The following is a 24,784-nucleotide window of genomic DNA, read 5'->3' as shown; positions in this document are numbered from 1 at the left end:
GTTTGCCTAGCATGCACAAGGGTGTGGTTTCAATTCCCAGTACAAAAACTAGGTATCAGCAAAACTACCATAGTCTTCCAAAAGGTATTACATTTAGACATCCTGTTACAGATGAGACAAAAGTTGCTTTCCTTTGCCTTGCTATACTGTGAACTAAAAATAATTGACTTGCTCTGATAATATTCAAATGTAAAACACTGGTCAAGCCTTCAACAGCAGAAGGGAAAAATAAACTATAAAAATATAAATTCTGGAACAAGACAGACACTATAGCTTACATGAAGACCATTTATTTCCATGAAGGACAGACAATGACTAAAAATTTGTGCTATCAGAAACAAAGATAACACAGATGCAGCAGAGACAAAGACATTATGCTCAGTACCCCCATGTTCTTGCATGTTCCAACTCTTTCCTTCTGTACCCTCCCTGTAGGAGGTCGGCTGACTGGTCCCAGAAAAGAAGCTGTGAGTGGGAGCTTCATCTCCAAATTGAAGCATTAAGAGCCCATGATCAATCATCAGTCTAGACTCTCTCTTCTTTGGCTCTACAAATATTTGGCCTACAAGTTTAAAGACACTACAAGTTTTTGTGGAGAACAGACAAACTTGCAAGGAACATGAACCACCAAAGGAGAAGCAACCCACAGTTAATCCTCTGAAACATGGGGATTCATTTGTTACTGTGGCACATAACTTTGCCAGTCCCAACTAACACAACAAAAGTGTACAAATATTCAAGTCTAAAGCAGCATCAGGCACACAGGAGAGCAAAACAGATGTATCAGAGTTTGCAGAGGTTAAGGGGGGGTGTGAAAGGCCCTGCTGATACTAAAGTACGACATTAAGGCCAAGGAAGGAACTGTAAGGATAGGAGGTTTGGGGTACCGTCTCTAACACAAACTACCAAGTCTGGGCCATCATAAGACAGAGCTAAGACAGCCAGATTCAAGCGCCCTTTGACCTGAGTCCAAGAAACAAGGAGGCAAGATTACAAATTATTCTTTCTTACAACCCAAGTGAGCATATCACCCCAAAAGCCCTAAGCAAAACTTAGGGATCCCAGCATCATCTTGGGCTTCCCCCTTCTTAAACTAAATAGTCATTCCACAGATGACGGTATGGTTTATATCTAGATATCCCCCCAAGAACCTCGCCCCTTGAGAGGCAGAGCTTTTGAAAGCCGCGTCTCAGGGCAGTTTTTTGGCTGACTTGGGGCGGGGAGGTGGGGTCTGCGCAGAAGGGACAGGTTACTGACACCTGACTTGGAAGGGTCTAACTCCCTCCCTGGCACATACATCCCTCATTGTCTGCCTTTCCTCTGCCATCCTCCTCTGCCCTACTGTTCCTGCTATGGGAGTTGGCCAACCATAAACCATAAATGCAAGCCAAAACCAACTTCTCCTCCTTTAAGTTGTGGGTGTTGGGTATTTGTCCCAGCAGAGAGAAAGTGACTGGGACAATGGGGCAGTTAGTAATACAGATATAAGTCTTACTAAGTGAGGACAGAAATAAATGGTCCAGCCAAGACACAAAGAACGAAAGCACAGGCAGGCAGGTACTTTCTTCATTCCCACTGAAAATCCCCAGAAAGCAGGCACCCACAAGTTCCATTACTATGACCTCACCCAAACTCACAGATGGGAAAGTCCAAAACTGTTTTCCTGTTGCTATTTTAAAATCCATCTTACTTCATAAAATTCTATAATCTAATTAATATCAAAGGACATGATCCCCCAAATACCTTTCTCCTACAGTCATCCTGAGACCCTCTTAACAAAATACTTGAAAATGGAGTTGAATCTGTAATGTAATATTCTAGTTTAATAAAATCTCTCAAACAGCGACAGATGCTTGCATGGCTAGTGTTTTATCTGTTTTATCTCTTCTGATGGGATGAATAGATGGTACAACTGCACAACTCTAAACGAAATTAAGAAATCCTGTTACAGATAGATATAAATGCCCTGGCTGAGCAAACAAAAAATGGGCAATGGATGTTTTGGTATCTCCCTCGGTCACACAAACTGACTACCTATGCGAAAATATTTCCCCAGCTGTTTCCTTCTGTATTAAAAGCTAAGAGAGAGAAGAGGGTCACTAAGGTCAGCTGGGTGAGGACTGAGTGCTAAATGCACGGAAAAAAGAAGAAATAAAAACTCAATTTTATCCCTTTCTTTTAAAGAGAGTAAGCAGAGTGTATCAGCCTTTGCAATTTAGCTAGCGGAAAAGACAGACATTTCCAGGGAGCCAGAACCTCAAAGCCAATACATGGAGAATAGAACTTTACTGATGGACAAGACGATGTGTTTAATTGAACGATTCTCAGTAAGCATCCAGTGAATTACTGCTCAGGAAGCTGCTGTCTCCATTTCCAGTTTTACTCTGTGCCCAGTTGCGCTAAAGCCTCAAAGGCAACATAGCATCAGAAAAGCTTCTGTCGCCAAACCTCACCCCACTACAGCAATAGGTACCTGCTGCTTAAATCGCCCTCCTCTCCCGGCTTCCCTAACACCACACTTCTGCCCTCACAGCAGCTTAGTTTCATCTGCACTGCCAATAAATATGCAAGTTGCTGCTCTGCTGACTGCACCAGCCCTCTTACCATTTCCCTGTGGCCCTCCTCCCCAAACTCTAATCTGTGCTATTATCCAAGGCAATCAGCATGGAAATGATTTTAACACTTGACCTCCAATCTGATTACCCTCTTCAGTCCCAGCACCTAAATCCAGCTGCCTTCCCCACTTCCCTTTTGAAGATCTCTAAAGTATCTCTCATTCAACAGGTTTTCACAGCCACTCCAGTATGCTACATAACAGAAGCTGTCAACAGAGTCCTGACCTTTGACTCCAATGCCTCCTTCCCTCCCACTGTCAATTCATCCCCACTTCCAGCTGACTTCACCTCCTAAATAGGTCTGTAAACATTTTTCCAGAAACTAACAGCTGTTTTCTATCTAGAGCACACAGTGCTCCCTCTTTAGGGCCTTTGCACATGTGGCTGCTGTACCCAGAAGGCTCTTCCTTTTCTTTTCAACTAGTTAACTCCTTGGCATTCTTTAGAACTCATTCAAATGCTATATCCTCAGGTGAGATTTTCCTGATGCTCAGATTCCCTTATACACTATCACTGGCCCAGGGTCCTTTCCCTCAGGACTCCATAAGCTATTTTTAGTTATTTGCCAACATTATTATCAGATGAGTGTCTGGGTCCATTACTGAAGGGATTACAGCAGAGATAGTCCCAGCATGAGAATCAAAGCCCCCAGATATGGAAATGTTTAAAAAAGAGAAGAAAGAAGAAGAAGAAGCTCCAAGTCATTTAAAAATTTAGACTTCATTCTATAAAATAATGCTCCTCCAAACTTGTTACATTAACAATCAAATAAAATGATGACTTCAAATTTCAAAACAGTAAGAAATGAGAAATAGAGTTAAGGACATAACAGAAAGGTCTGGGGCTCGGGATTTAGCTCAGCAGCATAAGCGTCTACCTTGCAAGCGTGTGGTCATGAGTTTGATCCCCAATACCAATTAAAAAAAAAAAAAAAAGAACAGAAAGGTCAAATTGAAAGAAAGAATCACAGGGATGAAGGAGACTTTGGCTATCTGGAGATTACAGAAGTAGAAGATGATAAAAACATCTAGGAATACTCACAAATGAATTATCAAAAACAAAAGAAATATGTAATACCGCTTTCAGCAAATCTCCCCCACGTCAAATGTTAGAATATCAAGAAGTTACAAATACTGATAAATAAGAATTCGAAATCAAAATCAAAAGATGAATGCGGTGGACATGTGAGATGTTAGTACACATCATCAGTTCTAAGACGAGCTGAGTCTATGATTGCCAGACTCTACCCTATTCTGGGTAAATTTAATGTAATCAGTCTCAGCAACCAAAAAGGGCAGGCAGCATAGACAAACAGCAGGCATGCTGTGAGCTACCAACACCCTTCAACCTCAGGCAAAAATGAGAAGAAGAAAGAAGTGCCAGAATTGAATTAACTTTTGATTAAATGTAAACTCATTTTATGTATCCTTGAAACCTCCAACTACTGTTTGCCAGGCTTGATTGAACTTGCCTTATATCATCATCATATACTAGGATATATAACACAGGAAATTAAAAAGCATGTTCCTACAGAAAGATTTTCTGTTTATTATGAGTGATGTGAGAAGGAAGCATGTTAGATTCAAGCTGCAAAGATTAATCTGCTCCTTAAAATGTATAAATACATGATAATTTATCTGTAAAAAAAACTATTTTTGTGAAATGTCAGAAAAATCCACAAAAGAAAAACAAACTGATAATCAAGACCTAGCTTCAAACACTAAACCAGTCACTTAGCTGTAATTTAGTTAACACTTAACCGCTCTAAACCACATCCGTAAGTAAAACAATCCATCCTCAACTGGTTAGGAAGATTAAATGAGAAAAGAAAGTCTGTGTAAACTGCTTAACCCTAAGCATACAGGAAAAGGGTTCTCAATCAACGTTAGGTACTATCATTAACCGTTACTAGCATGATGCCTGGTGGTTAATACATACTGAATAGATATTTATTAGGTGTGTGAAAGTCTCAAGGGTTTAACATCAACCACAAAACCTAAAATTTCATATGGAAGACAAGCTTTAAAGGAGGGAAGATATGGGAGACAGCAATGGAAATCATTTTAAAGGTTAAATTTGCACAAATAGGATTTGTACATGCAAAAGCATGCAGTCCTATAAACTCAAAGTAATCCTAGGGCTTTCTAGCTAGCTCAAAGGATTGTAAACAAGCTTTCAGTAAATCACAACTATCCACCCCCTAGGGCTTTTATCCTTCTCCCTGCACTCAGTTTTAGGAACATTTGCATCCTGTCTTGTTGCTTCTAAAATGCCTTCCTCTGCCATGGAGTCATGAGTATAGCAACCTTTACCCTACCATTACCCAGCATCACTATGGTAAGGTTCCTACAACACACAAAGGTATACTCCTAGAATTTACATTGTTACTTCCTATCCAGATGATTAAAAAGGCAGAGGACTCTAGAACAATGCCTTGGGTCACAAAATTCTGCAAAAGACCATAAAGTCAATACATGACTCAAATATTAGAATTCAACTATAAGGAGTTCACATAAATTGGATAGTAATAAACAATGGCTTGGGCCCAACAGAAATTGGAAAATTTTAACATTTTACATGCTGCTCATAAAGAAAAACATCTACAGATGAACAGAATGTAGCTTTTAAAATTTGTTTTCATCCTAAAAGAACTAAATTCTGGCTCAAGGCCAGTGGTTTATTTTACACAAAACTTTCAATATTTCAATGATATTTTTATAGAAAATTTTCACTACCATGGATTATTTTTTCTAAGATGTTGCATTTCTATGGAAGAAGGAAAAGGGGAGGGGATGAATATCCTATAGAAAAGCTGAATAGTAGGATAATGCAGAGCTTTCAAAGATCTTGTTTTTAGTCTAGGTAACTAGCCAGGGAAGGACTTGGAAAATATATACCTAGAAATGACAACTAGATTGTATCTCCCATGTCAATTCCAATCAACAGATGTGGAATGACTCCTTGAAGCCCTGAGGTGAGGAGGATTCTCTTGTTGAACAAGGACCACAACTAATTAGCAATCTGCCAGAGCAATCTAATTAGCAATCTGGCAAGAACAACACATATTTGTTACCCTAAACTGAGTCCAACTTCCCCAAAACAACAATGAAAACAGAGGCCTAAACTGGATTCAAACCCAGATTACCTAATTCCCAGTCTAGAACTCGTTTATCACATTAGAAAAATCTCCAGTTTTTATACAGTACACTAACTTACAATGTTTCCTTACTAAAAACACTCATTAATGCTCTGTGCATCAATGGCATACTTATCTATCTTTTTAATTCCATGATATGAAGAGACTGATTCTTAAGGAAACCCTGTTCCATCATATGAACTGGATTGTTCTGTACAATCAAGGAGCTGCTGACCAGCTGCTGCTTCTTCAAACAGAAACACACTTCACCTCTGCTTTGTATATTCTCTTTGTCCTCAGATATTCCAGTGCACGAAAATAACTTAAACCCCAACGCTGATCTTATGTTGAACCTTAAAGGACCAAAATGCAGAAGTGTGTGTGGTTTGTGGGAGAGGTTTAGACAAGTAAATGGCTATGTAACAATGTGATTAGTAATTTTTTCCACCATTCCAACAGACACACACACACACACACACACACACACAGACGTACCTCTTCTCCTCTTAATAAACATTAAAATTTGCAGAAATCCAATGAGTATATTTAGAAAGACCTCTGACAATCTGGTTTTTCACAACTAGCATACAATAGACAAGTTTCCATGCTGCATACTATGTATTGCAGAATTTAATATATGCCAATTTATATGAACTGCTCTAGTTTGGAACACTCAGTTTGATTTTTAAAAAATGCTCCATTAGTGTTCTTTCCACATTCATCCCCATATAACAGACAGATAGGGTTATAAAAAGGCATCTTTAAAATTATATGACCTGGGTCCGATCATTTGAACCTCTGAATCAAGCTGCAAATTTTCAGGAAATACAAGGAAATTATCATGCAGAAAGCCAGGAGCATGCTTGCAATCAGCAAAAATCTGAATACAGGATACACAGCAGGTCCAAAAATCTAGGTACTTTCCCAAATAAATTATAAGCAAAAGAAGGAAGTAGAGGAGGAAGTTGTTGACTAGAAGAGAGTTAAGGACATTTCCAATTATGCTTAAATTGTGAGATTAAACTAGCATCTAGGGATAAACATTTACCCTTGAAAAGAAACTTAAGGAAGTAAATAATCTAAAAGTTGCAGTAGAGTTGACTCTGGCAGGAGAGGTCAGTTATCTAGAGGGCTACCCAAGTTCTACTACGTGGACTGGGTCATGGTCCCCTATGATCATTCATTAAACCAGGCATTTGTTTTGTGTTTTACTTTACAACGAGGTTTAAAAAATATTATTTCCTTTTACTCCCCAAGGAAACCCTAAATATGCATGGACTCTCTAATACACATTAAAGCCTACAATTTAAACTTACTTTAATGATTAAAATTAAACAATACAATATTCATTTTCATATTTTAAGTGCTTTGTTAAGCCAGACAGCGCCAGTGGCTACCATACCACCTAATACAGATTAAGGAAGACTTCCATGATGGCACAACATTCTATTGCATAGTGCTAGCCTGGGGGAAGCTGACTTTCTGTATCTCTGAAGCTTGATGAATTCCTACTTCATCTCTCTGAACAGTCCAACAAACACAAGAAATCACCAGCCTTCAGTGGTTTCCATTCCTATTAATCCTGCTTATAAAAAGGTTTTTGTCAATGAGAAACCTAAACTCACAGTGACAAGGCTGATCTCATCTTGAATGACAATACTCTAATTCCTACAACCAGCAGTAGGAGGAAAGGCATAGTCTGATTTGTCATCAAGGAATAGAAGACACTGATGCATAATTATAAGCATCAGACCCATACAACTCTAGTCAAAAACGATTACCTCTAAGTCTAAGAAAAAAAAATAATTAAATGTAATATGGGATTCAAGATACAAATCTAGAGCAGAAGACAAAATCAATGGAAAAACTGTTTAAAAATTCAAGTAAGATTTGCAGTCTTAATAACTGCACTACAGTAAAGGTATGGGCAACTATTTTGAAGAAAATAAGAGACATTCTGGTAGCCACTGTTGATTTCCTGTTGTCTTGCTTTGAAGTGCTGTTATTTGCATTGTTTTACTCTGATCTGTTCTGTCTGTGCAGTTTTGTTTTGTTTTTATTCTCTTCAAAACAAAAAAAATAACTGCACTAAGTTATAAAAAATAACTAACTATAGTTTTAAAAAAATAACTACACTGGGAGAAGCTGGATGAGAGATATATGGAAACTCTTTTTTTTATCTTGTTTTTTATTTTTAACTTTTTTGCACCTAGTTCAAAAAGAATAGTTTTGAGAGAGAGGAAGTCTATTTCTTCTAAAAGTTTAAGAAGCAGGGTAATTAATGTGAAAGAACTCCAGGGAGATCCAGGGATGGGTTGATCACTTCAGGATGAGATATGGATGAATTTATGGAAGAATTCTACCTTTTACCTGAAACATCAAAAAAAAGTTTTCCAGAAAAGTGAGCTGAATTATTTGAAAAGAAAGGCCCTTATTTAAGGGAAACCATACTTTCCATATACAAAGGGCAAAGAAGAAGCAAAGACATTGTCCTTGGCACTTAAGTCATACCAAAATGTTTCAAAGTTACTTGCATGCAATGAATCAGCAAAGATAATTTCTGACTACATCCTCACACAATGGTCCTCAGTTTAAAGTTGCCTCAAGCAATAGAGAAAATCTAAAAGTACTCCTGAGAAGTTTATCAAGGAGAAAGAAAATACCATCATTTGGTGCTAGTTTTGAAGCAACTCAGAAATCCAGCATATGTAAGAAATGATTTCAAAGACCATTTACAAGATTTTTCGTTACACTTGGACTTAGCTAGAAAACAAATATTGAAAAAAGGCATCCCATAAACATCTGTATTTAATCTGTCATCAACAAATCTGCTCTTTATATATTTTGTATATTTATTTTGTCTATCTGTATTTCTAAAATCAAAACATGAAACGCTTAAACTATATGAAATAAAGGCTTAGATTTGTATTTGACTTGTACCACTGCCCAGAAATACTTTCAATAGTACGGGTGGGAGTACTTGTACCATTAAAGGCAAATATAAACACTGCTGTGGACGGTCATCCTTTATCTTCTTCAAGAAGCTACTAAAAATACGCACATTTGCAGATTAAATTCACTTGTATGCATATACAGTAGGTTAGATAATAGATAAAATACAAATTCAACTTTGGCGTGAGAACAAAAGACTAAGAAACTCAGCACTGTGGCCTGTTCTCAGAGTCATAGTGAACATTAAAATTAGACAAGGGTCAAAGAGAAAAAACAAAATTTCAAGGAGGGTCATTTTGCTTGCCCATGAATTCTTACCCAATAAAAATCTTATGCAGTTGTAATACAGTATTTTAAACAGGCTCTTTATATCTTATCACCAGACTACTAATCTATAAATTGTAAAAGCAACATACAATCCCGATTTACTGAGCAAACTTGTAGATTTAAGAAATCTGTTTGTCCCATTGGTGTTGTTTCTCAATGAAAACAGAAAGAATCCAGTACCTGTTCTGCTTACAGAAGCTCTTGCATGTCTTTTTGTTGTTTTCACAATACAGAAATTTCTGCATAGGCACTTGTACTCACTGGCCATGGCACTTGTGACTCAAGATAAGGACAAAGGCCCGTGAGCCGCAGGGGGCAGTTGTAGTGGCACAGTGTCATTTAGGGGAGGGGGAGCTGGAAACCCGACGGGTGCTGGATGAACCTCTTATAGATGAGCACACAGAAAGTCACTAACTCTCCCAGCCAATCTCGCAGTTGTAAACTCAAGTACCTGGGCTAGAAAGGTTTTACAGCCCTTTCTTGCTCTAAAATTCCTGACCCTTTCACCATAGGATTCACCACGAAAGTCAAGAAAGCTCAGTCATGTATATATATTTTTCAGATTAGTAACCTACATTTAAACACACAAGCATGCTTTTCTTATCACCTTGACAGTATCGTAATTTAAGCAATATTAAAATTCAATTTTTATAAGTGAACTATCCAGATCTTTTTTAGTGATCAAAAATTTGGCCCATCTAATATGAATATATTCTACTTCGTCTTTTAAAAAATTTTAAATTCTAAGGAAAAAAATCAGTTTCAGACTAGAACAAAAGATAAGGAATATCAAATATATTTTGACATTAAAGGGACACATGGGAAACGCAGAAGCCAAAATTAATTATGTACATCATAATTTTTACATAAAATGTGAACCTTTAATGACTCATCACTGCCTATAATCCCAGCATTTGGAAGGCTGAGGCAGAAGGATCATGGTGAGTTTGAAGCCAGCCTGGGCTACTTAGTGAGTCTCTGTCTCAAAAAAAAAAGAACAAATAATTCACCAACAACTGGCAAGCTAGCTGAAAATATCCTGTGTACAAAGCATACTATTAAAATTAATATCACTAATGCTTTATTTCTCCAGAGTTTACTTTAAATGAAAAAAATTTATAAAAGTATTAGTATTATATTTCAAATTATCCTATTAACTAGAAAACTAAACTAAAAAGCTCAGAGCCTAGAGCTGGGGATTTAGCTCAGTGGCTTAAGTGCTTCCCTGGTAAGCACAAGGTCGTGAATTGGATCCCTGGTACCAAAAAAAAAGAATAATTAATTAATTAATTAAAAGGGAAAATGCACCTCAGCTGGACATGATGGCATGCTGTAATCCCAGCTCTCTTGGGAGGCAGAGATAGAAGGATTGCAAGTTTGGGCCCAATCAGAGTAACTTAGTGATACCCTGTCTCTAAATAAAAAGTTTTTTTTTTAATCGCAGTGGCACAAGCACCTGCCTGGCAAGGCAAGGTCGTGAGTTCAATCTCTAGTACAAAACAACAACAAACAACAAAAAATTAGAGGGATAAAGTTCAGTCTGAAGGCCCTGGGTTCAATAAGAAAGGAAGAATGAAACAAAGGAAGGGGGAAAAAAAAGAACAAAGAATTACCTATCAGCCTTTATTGCTAAATTTGAGGCTTAAACTCAGTCAGTCATGCATGCATCTGACCTGTTTATAATTAATCATTTGTTTTTAAAGTCATATATATATATATATATATACATATATATATATATAGTATATACAAAGATAAAATGAAATTTAAGACTCTTCTGTAAATTAAAACCAAATTTTCATTCTAATGTGTCATCCACATAAAAGACACCAATGTGAAACTCACATGACAAAAATCACTTTAGTGGTCAAACTAAAGTTCAGTGTGTGACAAAATTAGATTTACTAAAAAGAAAATTTCAAAATTATTGTTAGGCAAATGACTCACAGTATCATCATTTTATTCTGTAGTCTTAGCTATCAAATTTTAAATCATACATAATTTTTGTGATTATAACAACTGCATTAAGAAAGACACATATTTACAACGTAAGAGGCACATTTTAAAATTAACTCTCCTGTTAAAATTTGCATGTTAAGGTTTTTTTGGTACTGGGGCTCAAACTCATGACCTTGCACTTGCCAGGCAGGCGTGTATGCCACTGAGCTAAATCCTCGGCCCTCTCCTGTTATATTTTAAGATAATCCGGGGCTGGGGATTTAGCTCAGTGGCATAAGTGCCTGCCTTGCAAGCAGCCAGTCATGAGTTCGATCCCTGGTACCGATAAAAACGAAAAAGACCAAAAAAAAAAAAAAAAAAAAAAAAGATAATCCATTCACAAAATATATATAGTTGCATGTATCAGTGCAACAAAAGACAGGAAATAATTTAAGACTGATTTGTAGTCATTTAATTTCAAGCCAAATCTGACCAGGAAATAAGGGAGAACTTGACAAGAGTGAGCCAAGCTTCTTGAATCCAGGAGAGTTTTGTGCCAACTATTACAAACACCACAAAAAATCACACTTATTAAGAAAACCAGAAGGAAGGAAAACAGAGAGGAGCAAAAGAGACTACATACCTATCTGTACAACTTCAAGTACTAAAAAACTGCATTCACTAAATCTGTCTGGTTTCAAATCACCACTCCATCACTGCCTACACGACTCCAGGTAAGGTGCTTAACTTCTCTGTGTTCCAATGCCCTTCCTTCAGAGCAGGGAAGTAAATGCTAGCTCCCCATAGGGTGGTGATACACTAGACGTACACATCAGCACGGTATCATGTGCACTTTTATTTTTCAAATGACAGTCCAGGTGAAAGCCCCTTATATTCATTCGAATGTGGGGTAGAAGCACTCAGCTTCGCTTTCCTTACAAAGGTTTCTGAGCTTCGCCCTGCAAGAAAAGATGTGCAACTACTGATAATGAACCAAAAGTTCTGACTGAAGGCAGTCTCTAGGATAATGTTGCTAATTTTAAAAATATATGCATTTAATTTTGTTTCCTCCTTATGGATGTGTATGAGAATGTCTTCTATAACTGTTTCACATGCAATCATAATTTCTGTACAGAAAGACCTGAGAAGTCCAGTGTATACTATAATTAGTGTTCCCAGCTTCCTTACAGTAGTGGAAGCTTCCAGGAAACCATGTCAAAGTTGCATACTTTCTAAAAGCTCACGAGGGCTCTAAACTTTGATACAATGTATCCTTCACAAGGAGATACAATCATTAATCCCCATATTTCTAACATTTTGTGCCACAATAAAAACAAAAGAAGATACAAAAGGAAACAGTATATATAGCATATAAGAGCCAAGATACAGAAAAGCATGAACTAGCTCCAAACACGTTTCTCCAGTCTGTTCTTCTGCTTAGGGTTGGGCACTGGCAACGTTTTAAATAGGACAGCCAGCTTCATGGTCTATGTTACTTCCGGGAATGAGTCATCTTATTCCTCTTTCCTCATGCTAGTTCCTTCCTCACCTTAGACTACCTTCTCTTATCCTCCTACAAATTAAAGTCTCTGAATCCTCTAAAGCACGTATCAAAACCCCTCTCCCCCCCCCAAAAAAAGGCTCCTTCATTTCACATGATTCAATACTATCTCAGTCAGACCAGAAAGTAGTATTACATAAGTACTAGACATGATATTAGGTTGACTGTTTATGTGCAGGGCTTCTGTGCTCCACACTACCCCGATGCCAGGCTGCCTGCCCTGTTCCCTGCAGTGTCTGGCATGACGCAGAGGGACTGGAGGCCCACAGACCTGACACAGCCTCCCTCTACAGGTAGGAATCATGCTAGTGTGACTGAGTTGAACAATACTTCATCCTTCAGTCCCTCCTCAGTCCAGTTAATGGTGTAATTTGTATGTGATGAATCCAGAAGGGGAACTGTGGGATACAGCAGAGGCACAGGGCCATGGCATCCGTACTGGGATATGAATTCCAGTTCCACCAATCACTGTGTAATGGAGGACATGTTGTTAAACCTCTGTGCCTCAGTATATCTGTTTCCTCATCTGCAAAATGGAATGAATACTGCTTATCTCTTAGGAATTGTTGAATGCAAAGGAAGATAAAATGGACTAAAGAAATATGCTTAGAATATGAGTGTTCTTTAATGTCTTCGAAGACATGAAAATCTGTATGTACTTCATAGACCTTGTACACTTCTATACACAAGTGAATACACATAGCATCATGAGAATCATGTTTGGGGCTAGGGATGATAGAGTACTTGCGTAGCACATACAAAGGTGTGTGTTCCATCATCCGAATCAGGAGAAAAAAAAAAAAAAAAAAAAAAAACCAAAGGTATGGCTTGGCTAACAGCAAAATGGACACAACATCTCTGTAGCAAAATTGTATTCTCAGAATTCAGCCATTAGCTGGGTTCCCCTCCTAGCCTGCCCTAATCCAAGTTTATCTAAGTCAGGGCTAAACTGATTTATGACACACTTCCATGTCTCATACCTCTACCTTCCTTATTTGCTAACTTATTAGAGTTATCCCAGACAAGATAGATGGATCTAGTATTCCCCAAAATTAGAAATGTATGGATATTGGAAAGATGGGGGAGACACAGCAAGCGAAGGCATAGAAGATTAACTGCCCTTATGCTAATCTTACTTTGTGGACTTGCTCTTAAATAATTCCAACCTTGCGCTGACAATTCATCAAATCATTTCCTTCCCTTCCGTCTTGAGAGAAATCTATTTCCAGAAACCATTTTCCTCTCTGTATAATTTAACAGAAGTTCTTTCTTTTTAAAATACTTGGTTTAGCAACTTCTATTGGATTTGTCTATTAATACTGAGCCCACACTGAAATGTTTATGGCTTAGGTTAAAGTCTAATAGCACACACCTTTAGTGCCAACTACCTGGGAGGTTGAGGCAGAAGGACCACAAATTCACAGCCAGCCTGGGTAACTCAGTGAGACCCTGTCCCCAAGTAAAAAATATTAAAAACAACTGTGAACTTAGCTTAGTTCAGTGCTCAGGGTTCAATTCCCAATATCAGGGGGTGGGGGAAAAAAGGTCTAATACAGTTTCACAGTTTCGTGGAAAACAAGAAGACCTGAAATAAAAAGCTTGCCGCGGAAATTCTGAGAGACAGACGAGGACTGCGGAGCGTCGATAATCCTGCGTCACCAAGAAATGTTTCAGTGTTTCCCTCGACGGCATCATTCTTTCCTCTCCCAGTCTAAATCCAGGCTTCACAACTAACCAAAAACAAAAAAAATTTCCACTTGGCTATGAAGAACGTTTTCTACAAAACTGTTAGAGTCTGAACTGGTGCCACACCCCACCAGCCTGGCGAAGTTCGCAAGACTCCTACCTCTAAAATGAGCACAGTGCTCCAGACCTTGTACTTTCAGGAGAATGAAAGTATGCAAAACGAGAAAGTTCTAAAATGAAACGATTAAGTAATGCTCATCTTCCTTTCCTTCCACCTGAATAAAGCAACTGTAATCAGTCACCACCACTCTGCTCCAGCACTGCTGCCTCTGTTCCCACCCATTCTTTCTCACATCAAGGCCCAAACCCCCTCTGGGTACAAAAAGTTTACTAAGACAGACCTGGTGAAGCTGAGCTCTACTCCAGCTGGAGCCTGGCAATCTGTCAGTAGCTATTAGCGGTCTCAAAGTAAAATAGAATGTCTACATGGTTATATAAAACATGTGGACTAGAAACTGGTTTAATTTTTCACCTAGAAACTGGTTTAATTTTTCACCATGAGCCCAAGATATTTCCTCCTTCTTCTGGTGTGATCCATAAGATGTTATTTGTTGGTCACTTTTTTAAACAGAGAAAGAAGTCACATAAGTGGTTTATTCCTATTGTATTGAGTTTATTAGGTTTAGTATTATATACACCTTAGCATATATATGAATTAGCATTTTCTGCTTTCTTTGGCTTAGCTGCAGAAAGAACTTCTTAAATCATCTAAAGATCTATCCAAATTGACCTAACTTTGGATTATAAACTATCACTTTAAAAACTGTAATGCTCAGGCAGAAGTCACTAAAATCTTTTTGGTATGGGTATTCATATCATATCTGTCCTAATATTTATATAATCACACACCCAACAAATATTTACACAGAGTCTGCTGTGTGCCAGGCACTGCATTACATACTAGAGAACGAAGAATCAGTCCTCGCACTGGGGACCTGCGGATGGCAGAGAGGGGTTCTCAAACAGCGAGAGTACCCCGCCTGGCAGAAGCTGGGTGAACTAGACAGATCATCATGGGGGAAACAGCTAACACTGCCAAAGAGAGGGAAGGAAAGAATTCAAAAAAGAAAACACTCCTGGGAAACTCAACTTCTTCACAAAGGCCAGACGACAGGAAAAAGGAAAGACAGGAGCCTCAAAGGGAGAACCAGCTCAGGAAGCACTAGGGGCCACCAAATGGCCTGCTAAGGACCTGAATTTCATCTAGATACTGTAGTTCTGAAATGGATGCTATTCTGAAAACAGAAAAGCCTGTGTATGAAGAAAAAATATACAAGTTAAAAGCTAATGTGTATAAGAGCTTCAATTTCTGCAGGATGAGGTGGTGCACACCTGTAACCCTAGGACTCTGGGAGGTTGAGGCAGGAAGAACGCCAAACTCAAGCCCTGCCTGGTGACTCAGCAAGCCCCTGTCTCAAAATAAAACATTTTTAAAAGCTTGCAAAACAGCTCAGTGCTAAGGCCTCAGGTTTAGTCCCCAGTCCTGGGGTAGAGAGGAGGTGAAATCTCCAGATTATTATCTAAGGGAATGAAATTAGGAAATTGTCACAGAAAATTAAAGCAAAAGAAATCTAACACATCATAGTCATCTACAAAAGAAAACATTTATTACGTTTCTACTGCCTATGAGGATGAATAAGACTCCACACACCTCAGCCCCAGCTTTTGGTAGGGGAGTAGGTGTGCATGAATAAAATAATTAACAAAACACTTTCATCTACTGTTAAAAAGCAGCAGTTCAGACAGCCATTAATCAGAAATCATTCTAGTACGAGTATACAGCATCAAATGGGAATTCCAGACATGAGTGCTAGCTAATTCCTAACAACTAACACGCTTCAGGGATGGGGGTGGGTTTCAAAAGAAAAGCAATTGTAAACTGCCCGCCTCTACCATACCTTCCTCTAAATTTCAGGCAATGTCATCAATTTGAACTTTGCAGCCGACTTGGTGCTTTTACCTGACACTGGTGCAAAACCCCCAGAGTATCAAGTTGTAACAACTCTTTCCACATAGTTCCTCTTTTCAGAACAGCTGTTAACCCTGAAAGTTCACCTACAGTTAACATTCTAGTCTGGGGGTTGGGCACCATTCAGAAATGGAACGCCAAGATGTGAACACCTGCTTTGAAGACAAAGGCTAGAAAATCCTAATACCAACTCTGAAAGCCAGTGGGCAGCTGGCAATCACTGAGAGTTAATATAAGAGGTGGTCATATCTTTCTGTGGCTCATAAACATGACCTCCCTCGCACTTTGTTAAAACATGGGCATGTTATGCATTGCATGTGGAAAAAAGAAACGTCATGGGAATGAGAAGGGGCAGACAAACACTCTGTTACGCTGGTCAGCTTCACCATTCTGCCCAGCTTGGACCCCCACTGCCTCTTTTATCTTCTGGCACCTGGTGTCCATGTCACTTGGCAGATGAGGACAGCTGGACATCCTTACCTAAAAAAGCTGCCAACCCAATTCCTGCTGCCCTCTGTCTGTATAAAGGCCACCTTCTCCCAAATCAGTCTCATTTCTTGGACTCCTACAGCTAAGTGGAGACTCGCTTTTCTTCTCTCCATCATTAATTCTCTTTTTCTAGAAGGAATACAAAAACCTACCTTGCTCAGGTGAGCCAGTGGGAATATCCACCCTGAGACAGCTCTTCAAACTAACATGGCATTTAACGACTGTCCAGTCATTTTTACTGAAAACTGCAGAGCCTCCACTAGCGTCACAGAGATAGGATACTATGTGGTGTGTTCTTGGCAAGAAAATGACCAAAGATTCGAAACTGCCTCACAGCAGCACTACTGGAAGCACAGAAAGGTGAGATCATTCCCTGTAGGTCTCTCTGAACACAACTGACCACCAGAGCCACGGCTCCTGCAGCTCATGCAGGGCCTATCATGTTCTTTGGGGTATCTTAATCAAAAAGTCCAGTTCATTTTAACTTGTGATATTAAACAAAAGAGGAAGAAAAAAACCAGACTATGCGGAGGTTAGGCAGATATAACAAACTCTGTGAGTAACTGCTTGAAATAAGCAGGTCATGTTTTCAAGGCTGCTTCTACCACTGTAATTAGAGAAGCGGATGGGTGTTGCTAACTCTGAAGAGGAAAAGATCGAGTTGGCTCATCCCCTTTTCCAGCACTGAAAGTAGCAGATAACTGTTTCAGCTCCACTGCCGCAGAGGACAAGGTCAGGGGAGCGGGACGGTGGACCATTCTGTCCTACTGGGAGCAGCCCGTGGGGGACAGACACTCCTGCCTGGAAATAGGTCTCTCCAACAAAACTCAGCTGCATCAACGCCAGCACCACTAAGTCGACTTCCCTTTCCTCTTCTCCTTCCTCCAGAATAAAGAAAAAACCTGGGCTGGCCCTCTGCTGGTATCAGGGAAATGAAATGAGCACAGGAAAAAGCAAGCAAAAATCAAAAGGCAAATCCAAGTCATGTAACAGGGGCTACTTTAGAGCTTTAAGGGGATGTGCCAGATCTTAAAGACCTTAGGAAAAGTAGGTATCTTGTGACTTCTGGATGCAGTATATGCTCCTACAGTCCTCTTAACTCTCCCCAGCATTTAAAGTTCTTAGCCTCATCATTTCTGGAAACAAATCCTCACAAAAGGATCCTCCTGTGTTACCTGTCTTGGTAAAATTTATTGGCAGTACTGGACCACTGTACTCGAATACATGACAAATAGAAACACCCCAATAAACATTTCTCAGGAAAAGTTTCCTGCTTCCATTTATGCTGCCTCTTGGGGAAGGGAAGAAGTGGGAAATAATCTTAGTGCTTCAAATGCCTGTAAAGTACAACGTTTTCTCAATGGCACGGATTACAAAGCCAACTTTAAGGGATTCATTTGTTAATCAGTCTTCCACTTCTTAGCATTTGCTAAATAAAATGACAAAGGTTTTACACTTAAAGTTGCACTACTTACATGATGAATATGTGACTCACTTAAAGAATATTTATCTCCTTTTCAAAGAATAAGACAAAGCATACCTCCATGAGTGTTTTGTCTACTGGACTAAAGCACCACACCACATTCCAGTCACTATAAAACACTGCCTCACCAAGCAAGAGGATTCTCATGTACCAGGAATACAAAAAGTATCAAGTAAGAGCTGCCATCCCCAGAGATACGTTGTCAAATGTATGGATCAGAATGAGTTGTAGTCTCCTAAATAAGACTAACACTCTCAAACCAAAGGCAAAACAAAGTTAGAGAACATTAACAGAAAACATGAATTGTGTAAAATGGTCAGAAGTTAAAGGAAAGATTACTTGTGAGGAGCTAGATAAAACAGGAAAACTGGGAAACTATATTAGTGGTGTTTAAAGCACTGTCTGAGATGACATACATTTAATTAAAAATAATAAGATGTAGGCTGCAAGTGGTGGCCCATGCCGTAATCCCAGCACACGTGGGGCTAAAGCAGGAGGTTCACCATGCGTCTGACACCAGCTTAGGTTACATAGTGAGTTCAAGGCCAGCCTGGACTACAGAGTGAGACTCTATCTTAAAAAAACAAAAAGCCAAAAATAAATAAATAGTAATATACAGTAGATTAGCATATGCCCACTGGCTATGAAATACAAATGATACACACTAGACAAAATGTTCGTACCATTTTGAATCATGAGAAGGTTTAAAATCCATAAATGCACTAGGGGAACTCATTATTTAAAGACACCCAAGATTAAATTTTTCACCAAAGCAAAGGACTGTGTATATTTCTCTATTTTGTCTGTTTATAAATCTTGAATTACAAATATTAAAGAAAGGCAATTCACAGAGTAAATAGAAGTGGCTAAAGCATACTTGAAAAAATGTTCAACCTCACCAATAATTCAAGAGCTGGAAACTGAAAAGAGGGCCTTTTCACCTATAAGGCTGGCAAAAATGTGCAATATTTACATTATCTAATATCATCACTAGGAAGAATGAAAGCAGAGGGATAGGCACTCTCTTACATTCAGACTGAAATGTAAATTGGAAGCCTTTTTTGTGAGCAATTCTGCAATATTGATTAATATTTAAAATGTACTCCCACACACTTCTAGATATGTATTATAGAAATACTGGTACCAGTGCCCAAGAATGTCCTCCATGGTGGTGTTCACACTAATAAAATGTCAGCAGTGATTGAACATTTATACATTGCTGGATGAAAAAAGTAAACTGCAGAGTTGCAAAATTTTTAGGAACTAAGTATGCATACCTGAATGAACAGTCAGATGTCTTAAACAGAAGTTATTTCTAGGAGATGGGAAGAGAGGAAGGTAGATGACTTCACTTTTTATTTTACACAGTTTAAAATGTTTATGAGTATCATTTTTGTAATTTAGCTAAAAGGGAGTTACAGTGATGTGAGACTACTAATCTGCTAATCCGCTGAAAGGTCAGTCGACACTCTCTGGAGGAAACCACAGAGAACCTCCGATAGCCTAATAATGCAGCCACTAAGAACTCACCAACAAAACCTGCTCAGATGACCGAGCCTACGAGAGACCAACTCTGCCCTGAACTTTCATGAAGAAAATGATACAGTTTTAAAATAACACCGTCACCTTTGTTGGACAAGTGATATTTGAGGAAATTCACTAAATATTTTTCTTACAAGTTTCCTTTGGTTTCTACCCAAACTAAAAGTATCACCAAAATAATAACACGCATGAATTCCATTAGCTCAGAATCTTTAAACTTTACATCTTTAAACTTTCTAAAATCATGTTCCAACCTAGACCCAAATCTCACCTCAAAAATTCAGGCCCACAACTTTGAAAATTAGAAGGGGCTACATCTTTCTTTCATCTCTTGTAGAGACTAGTGTAATATATCTTTCTTTTCTTTCTAAAAGGCCTATCTTGGGCCAGGGGTTTAGCTCAGTGGCAGAAGCGCCTACCTGGCAAGTACAAGGTCATGAGTTCAATCCCTGGTACCAAAAATAAATAAAAGGCCTATGTCTTGATTTCCAAATCCAACTCTCAAAATGACTCATTAAGTGGGACTTTTAAGCACATCTTGCGAGTAGAAAAAATAGAGTATTAATGATCATGATATCATAAAACACCCCCCATCAATCATGTACACTGTATTAAGTGTGCAAATGTGAAAAAGTTTTTAAAAGGTAAATGACTTACTAGCAAAATTTCAAACTTGTAAAACTTGTACACACAGTGTCTCTCTCCTTCTCATTAATGCACTAAATATTAAACAGTTTTAGGAAAATATTTTCTGGGCTACAGTGTATTTTCTACTCGCTCTAATAATAAGCTTATGCCCAGATGGGAAATGTAAACAGAACTAAATAAACATAATATAGATGATGAAGAAAAGAACAGAAAACTAATAAGCCTGCAATGCCTTCACAAACTATAATGTTTTTTCTTTAAGTTAAATAAAATAGGGTGAAAAATGCGATATGTGATGTATATAAAATCCAACTGCAGATCAGACAGAGAAACTATTGCTCTTCCTTCTGGATCCATGGATAGCACTCTGTGTATGTCGCCAGATATTTAAACTGAAGGAAAAGAGCACCACATAGGCATACTACGGCAATTAGTTATTCTCAAATCAGTGACATAACTTTAGAACACGTAAACTTTATTCTGGATGACTATTGGTAACATGAACAACACCTTACTAGAATGATGTATGGCCTAAAATCAGTTGCAACAAATCCACTCAATACATAGGTAAAAAGAGAGGAAGAACAAAAACAAAGAGGAAGAACAAGAAAGAAATGCCACATGAATACAAAGTGATTCCATTTTTTTCTTAACACCCACCCACACAACACCAAGACAGCAGTTTCTGACAAGAATGTTCTCAGCAAAAAATAAAAATTACAGCGAAGAGTTTTTTTCCTCCAGGGAGAAAAAAGTAGTGCAGATTACGAGGCAGTACCATACAATTTTTTTTTACAGGCAGGCCCAGATTTCCAGCCCATGTTTCAAAAATACCATCTAACTAACGTATCTTTTGGATCACAAATAAACTATGAGTGAAAATACTGTTCCTTTTTGGAATGTTCATTTCATGATGTACTTGACAGTGAAATTCACTGAGGCAGCTTACCTTGGCACTGGAAGCCTTGTTTCCCAAACCCCCTGAAAAAAAGAAAGAAAAACAAAAATCTCAGCCTGATGTGCTGGACACTGCATTGCAAGCAAGATGCATGACCAAGTACTCTATCGAGTTAAAAAGCCTGTACATGCAACCCGGTGATTCGAAAGGAAAAACTCATCCAACAATCTATGCAGATTACTGGACAGGTTCACCTTTCAAAAAAAATATCTTTCCTATTAAGGATCACTGAATTATTTCAGGAAATCAAACTCCCCAATGTTTTACACTATGTTATTGATAATGAAATTTCAAAAGAAGAACATGACTGTGCAAAGTGTTAGCTACAATATTCAAGTAACAAAAAGAGGTTTATGATTATTAAGTGGCTTAATTTTGTTCCTAAAGACCAACTGAAAAATTTTTTCTTCCTCAAAACACCTAAAAAGTGGTTTGTTGGATCTGTTCCAAATATGGTGTGTCTGCAAGTGCCAAAAAGCACCAATCTTAACATTTAATTTTGGCTTGAGGAACCAGATTTTATGAAATATGATTCCTGTTGTTTGCATTTAAGATTATCATGATCTAATTTTTACTGAGAACCAATAGCATTCAAAGATCATAGAGGTTAGTTTGTTCTTGTAAATGACTTTATGGAATTTACTCTGTAAGCAGAGAATTCTGACATGGATATTCAATTGCGAATATGTACTAGAATAAACTGCATTAAAATTTTCTCAGGAGGTTGTTATAATCGTATACTTTACATAGCATTTTAAATTTACAAAACATTTCACATACCTTTACAGCTAGTCAATCCCCCCCCTAAACACCATACTAAATCCAATTACATAACTTGAAAATATCAGTGTTTGAGTATTGAAATACAATGCAGAAGTCAAGGAGTCATAGAAGCAATAATGAAAACTGAAAAAGTAAGCCCACTACACAACTATTGAAGTTTTTCCTGGAAACAGTTCCAAGTTAAGATTAAGCAGAGACTACTGCAGGAATTATTCTGGGAGGGAGGAAGAGAGATCTTAATTTTCTGCTTCACAGTACACCAAATGACCTGGATGCCTCAGCAGTTTACCTGGAGCTGATCAGGGCTGAGAGGGCAGAGATACTGGTCCAGGCGACACAGAATGTTCCTTTTCTAACTTACCTACTTCCTGTAAAAAAAATTAGCAGTCTGTCCCCTCTTAACAGAATCTCTCAGACCTCTCCTTAACCAAATGCAATATCCTCTTTTTCTTGATGTTCCAAAAACTCATTTTAAATAGCCTTATCTCCTACGACCCATTCCCTCCAGTACAATTGCTGCAAATGCTGACTACTTGATGGAAATCATTCATAGAGTTGCCTGTGCTTTTCATAAGTGTATTTTGGAATGATTTCTAAGGAAAGGGAAAAGTAAGCACCCCATTAGCATAACATTCATGGGTCTCTCCCTTTGAGATGCTTCTTCCCAGATGGGCTGAACTCAAGAGGGTGTCATCCATCCTGGTGCCACGAGAGAGGCTGAAGAATGGGCACTGTAGCACTGGCACCTTGTGCAGCTCTTAGATCAGGAGAGGATGGAGCTAAGGTAGAGAACTTCTTATCCCACAAACAAGAGGCAGAAGGACCAAGGTGTCCTAAGAGAATACAAAAACTACTGCTACCCAAACCAGGGCACAAGAAGTTCCCTTAGTTTCAGCTCTCTTAACTTTTTTTTTTTTTTTTTTTGGATGGGGGTGTCACTGATCTTTGAAAGTCAAATTAAAACTGTAATTCTCTCACCACGAAAACAAAATGCATAAACGAACACAATTTCCATGGTTTTACAGGGTCCAGAGAACCCTGAAACCCTGCGTTTATTAATTCCCCATTAAGCCCCCGGTCCCCTCAAGTTAACAATGCTTATGCTCTTTGGAAATCACCTGAAGCCTGGCATCTTTAGCCATTACAGTATTTTTTTTTTAAAGTTCTCTGTCCTCACCAACAGGGTTACGGGTGTAATCTCCTGTTGACAGGGTCTATTTTAAAAGACTCCCTCTGCCCTTCTGCCATTTGTCTGCTCTGTTTAGCCCGCCCTCCTCCCCCTTCCCCTGGAAGCTTTCAACAGTTTGCTGCTTCTCCTCTCTCCCTCTCTCTCCGCTCACGCAGAAAAGTAAGTCTCCGTGACCCGTGGACACAGCCTACAGTAGGCAGAGACCCAGGGTTCCAGCGGAGTCACAGCCCAGTGGAAACACAAACACACTCCCGGGACGCGCCCCGCCTGGCTCGCCAGCAAGTTGGAGCGCACGCAGCTCAGCCGCCGCGTCCCCCGTTAATCCAGGGCGTGCTTCTCCGGGAGGCTCAGCCCCGGCGATTCGGCTTGCTTTCCCCTTTTCTCGCTGCCCGGCAGAGGGCTGCTGGGCTGTCTGCTGGAAAGCGGGTGCGTGCGAGCAGACAGGGGACCCCGGCCGCGAGGAGCTCCGAGTCCCCGCTGCGCGGCGCCGGCTCCCGGCGGCAGGGGGTGTGTGGCGGGGCGGCGCCTTCCCCGCCAGTCCGCCGCGTGTGTGCAAGTGGCCGGGACGGCCCCGGGAGCGCGCGTGTCTTTCCCGGAGAGTTTGGACTCCTGGCGGGCTCTCCAAGTTCTCCGAGTGAGTCAGCCCCGGGGTGGACGCGCCCGCATTGGGACGGGGCGACGACGGGACCTCAGACTGGGGCGAGACTGGTCCCCGGCCCGGGGCGCGCGGGGGCTCGGGGTGCCGGTGCGTGCGCCGGCCCGCGCACCTACCAGATGAAGTCGGTGCAGTGGCTGCAGAAGGTGGGCTGCTTGAAGAAGCGGGCGATGAATTTGTGGTCCTTCACCTCGTGCACGTTCTTCTGTCTCAGCGCCCCTTTGCGGGCGAAGCGGTTGGCCACGTCCTGAGACGCCGTGGAGTCGTTGGCCGGGAAAACGTCAGCCATGGTCCCCCCCAGCCACCTCTCGCCTCCGCCGGGGAGCAGCAGCAGCCCGGGCGGGCCGGGGTGGGCGGGGGCGGGGCGGGGCGGCGGGCAGGTGGCGAGGTCCCCGCGAGGAGGCGCGGCGGGCCGGCGCGGCGCGGAGCAGAGCCGGAGCCGCTCACTCGCTCGCTGGCCCAACGCTCACTGACAGCTCGGCGCCCAGCGCTCGAGCTTCCTACTCGCGGCGTTGGAGGCGGCCCGGAGCGGCGCCGCCCACTGCGCATGCCCGGAGTGGGGGCGCGGGCGGGCAGGGGTGGCGGCGCGCGGCGCGGGGACGCGCGGGCTCCGGGGGCGCGCGGGCTGCGGGGGCGCGCGGAGCTGGTGCTGCTCAGGCCGAGTCCGCGCCCTGGCGTCCTCCGAGCGGCGGCGCAGAGAGCGGCATCTGCGGACGCGGCCCGGCGGGCCGGAGTTCGGGAGCCGGGAGGCCGCCTGCAGGGGCGGATCCGACTCCTCGCTGCCTTTCTCTTT

At 40.4% G+C, this 24,784-nt stretch overlaps 1 protein-coding gene across 3 annotated transcripts in view; it reads right to left on the bottom strand.

The window, feature by feature from the left end:
* Prkca (protein kinase C alpha) overlaps positions 1–24,514 on the bottom strand; it is a 413,537-nt gene extending 389,023 nt beyond the window's left edge. For 2 of the 3 annotated variants that reach the window (XM_063241821.1, XM_063241823.1), the window contains exons 1-2: positions 24,108–24,514; positions 21,356–21,387 (exon numbers count right to left, since the gene is read on the bottom strand). In XM_063241821.1, the coding sequence (XP_063097891.1) occupies positions 21,356–21,387; positions 24,108–24,280 (205 nt within the window). In that variant the 5' untranslated portion in view covers positions 24,281–24,514. The remainder of the gene's footprint in view (positions 1–21,355; positions 21,388–24,107) is intronic. The other variant, XM_063241822.1, reaches the window with a different exon arrangement.
* Between the last annotated feature and the right edge of the window lie 270 nt (positions 24,515–24,784).

Source organism: Cavia porcellus, unplaced genomic scaffold (assembly GCF_034190915.1).
Source record: "Cavia porcellus strain 051 isolate PalLab524CR breed Dunkin Hartley unplaced genomic scaffold, mCavPor4.1 scaffold_32, whole genome shotgun sequence".
Lineage (NCBI taxonomy): Eukaryota > Metazoa > Chordata > Mammalia > Rodentia > Caviidae > Cavia > Cavia porcellus.
Note: the sequence above shows the minus strand (reverse complement) of the source record. Positions and strands in the feature narration are given on the sequence as shown.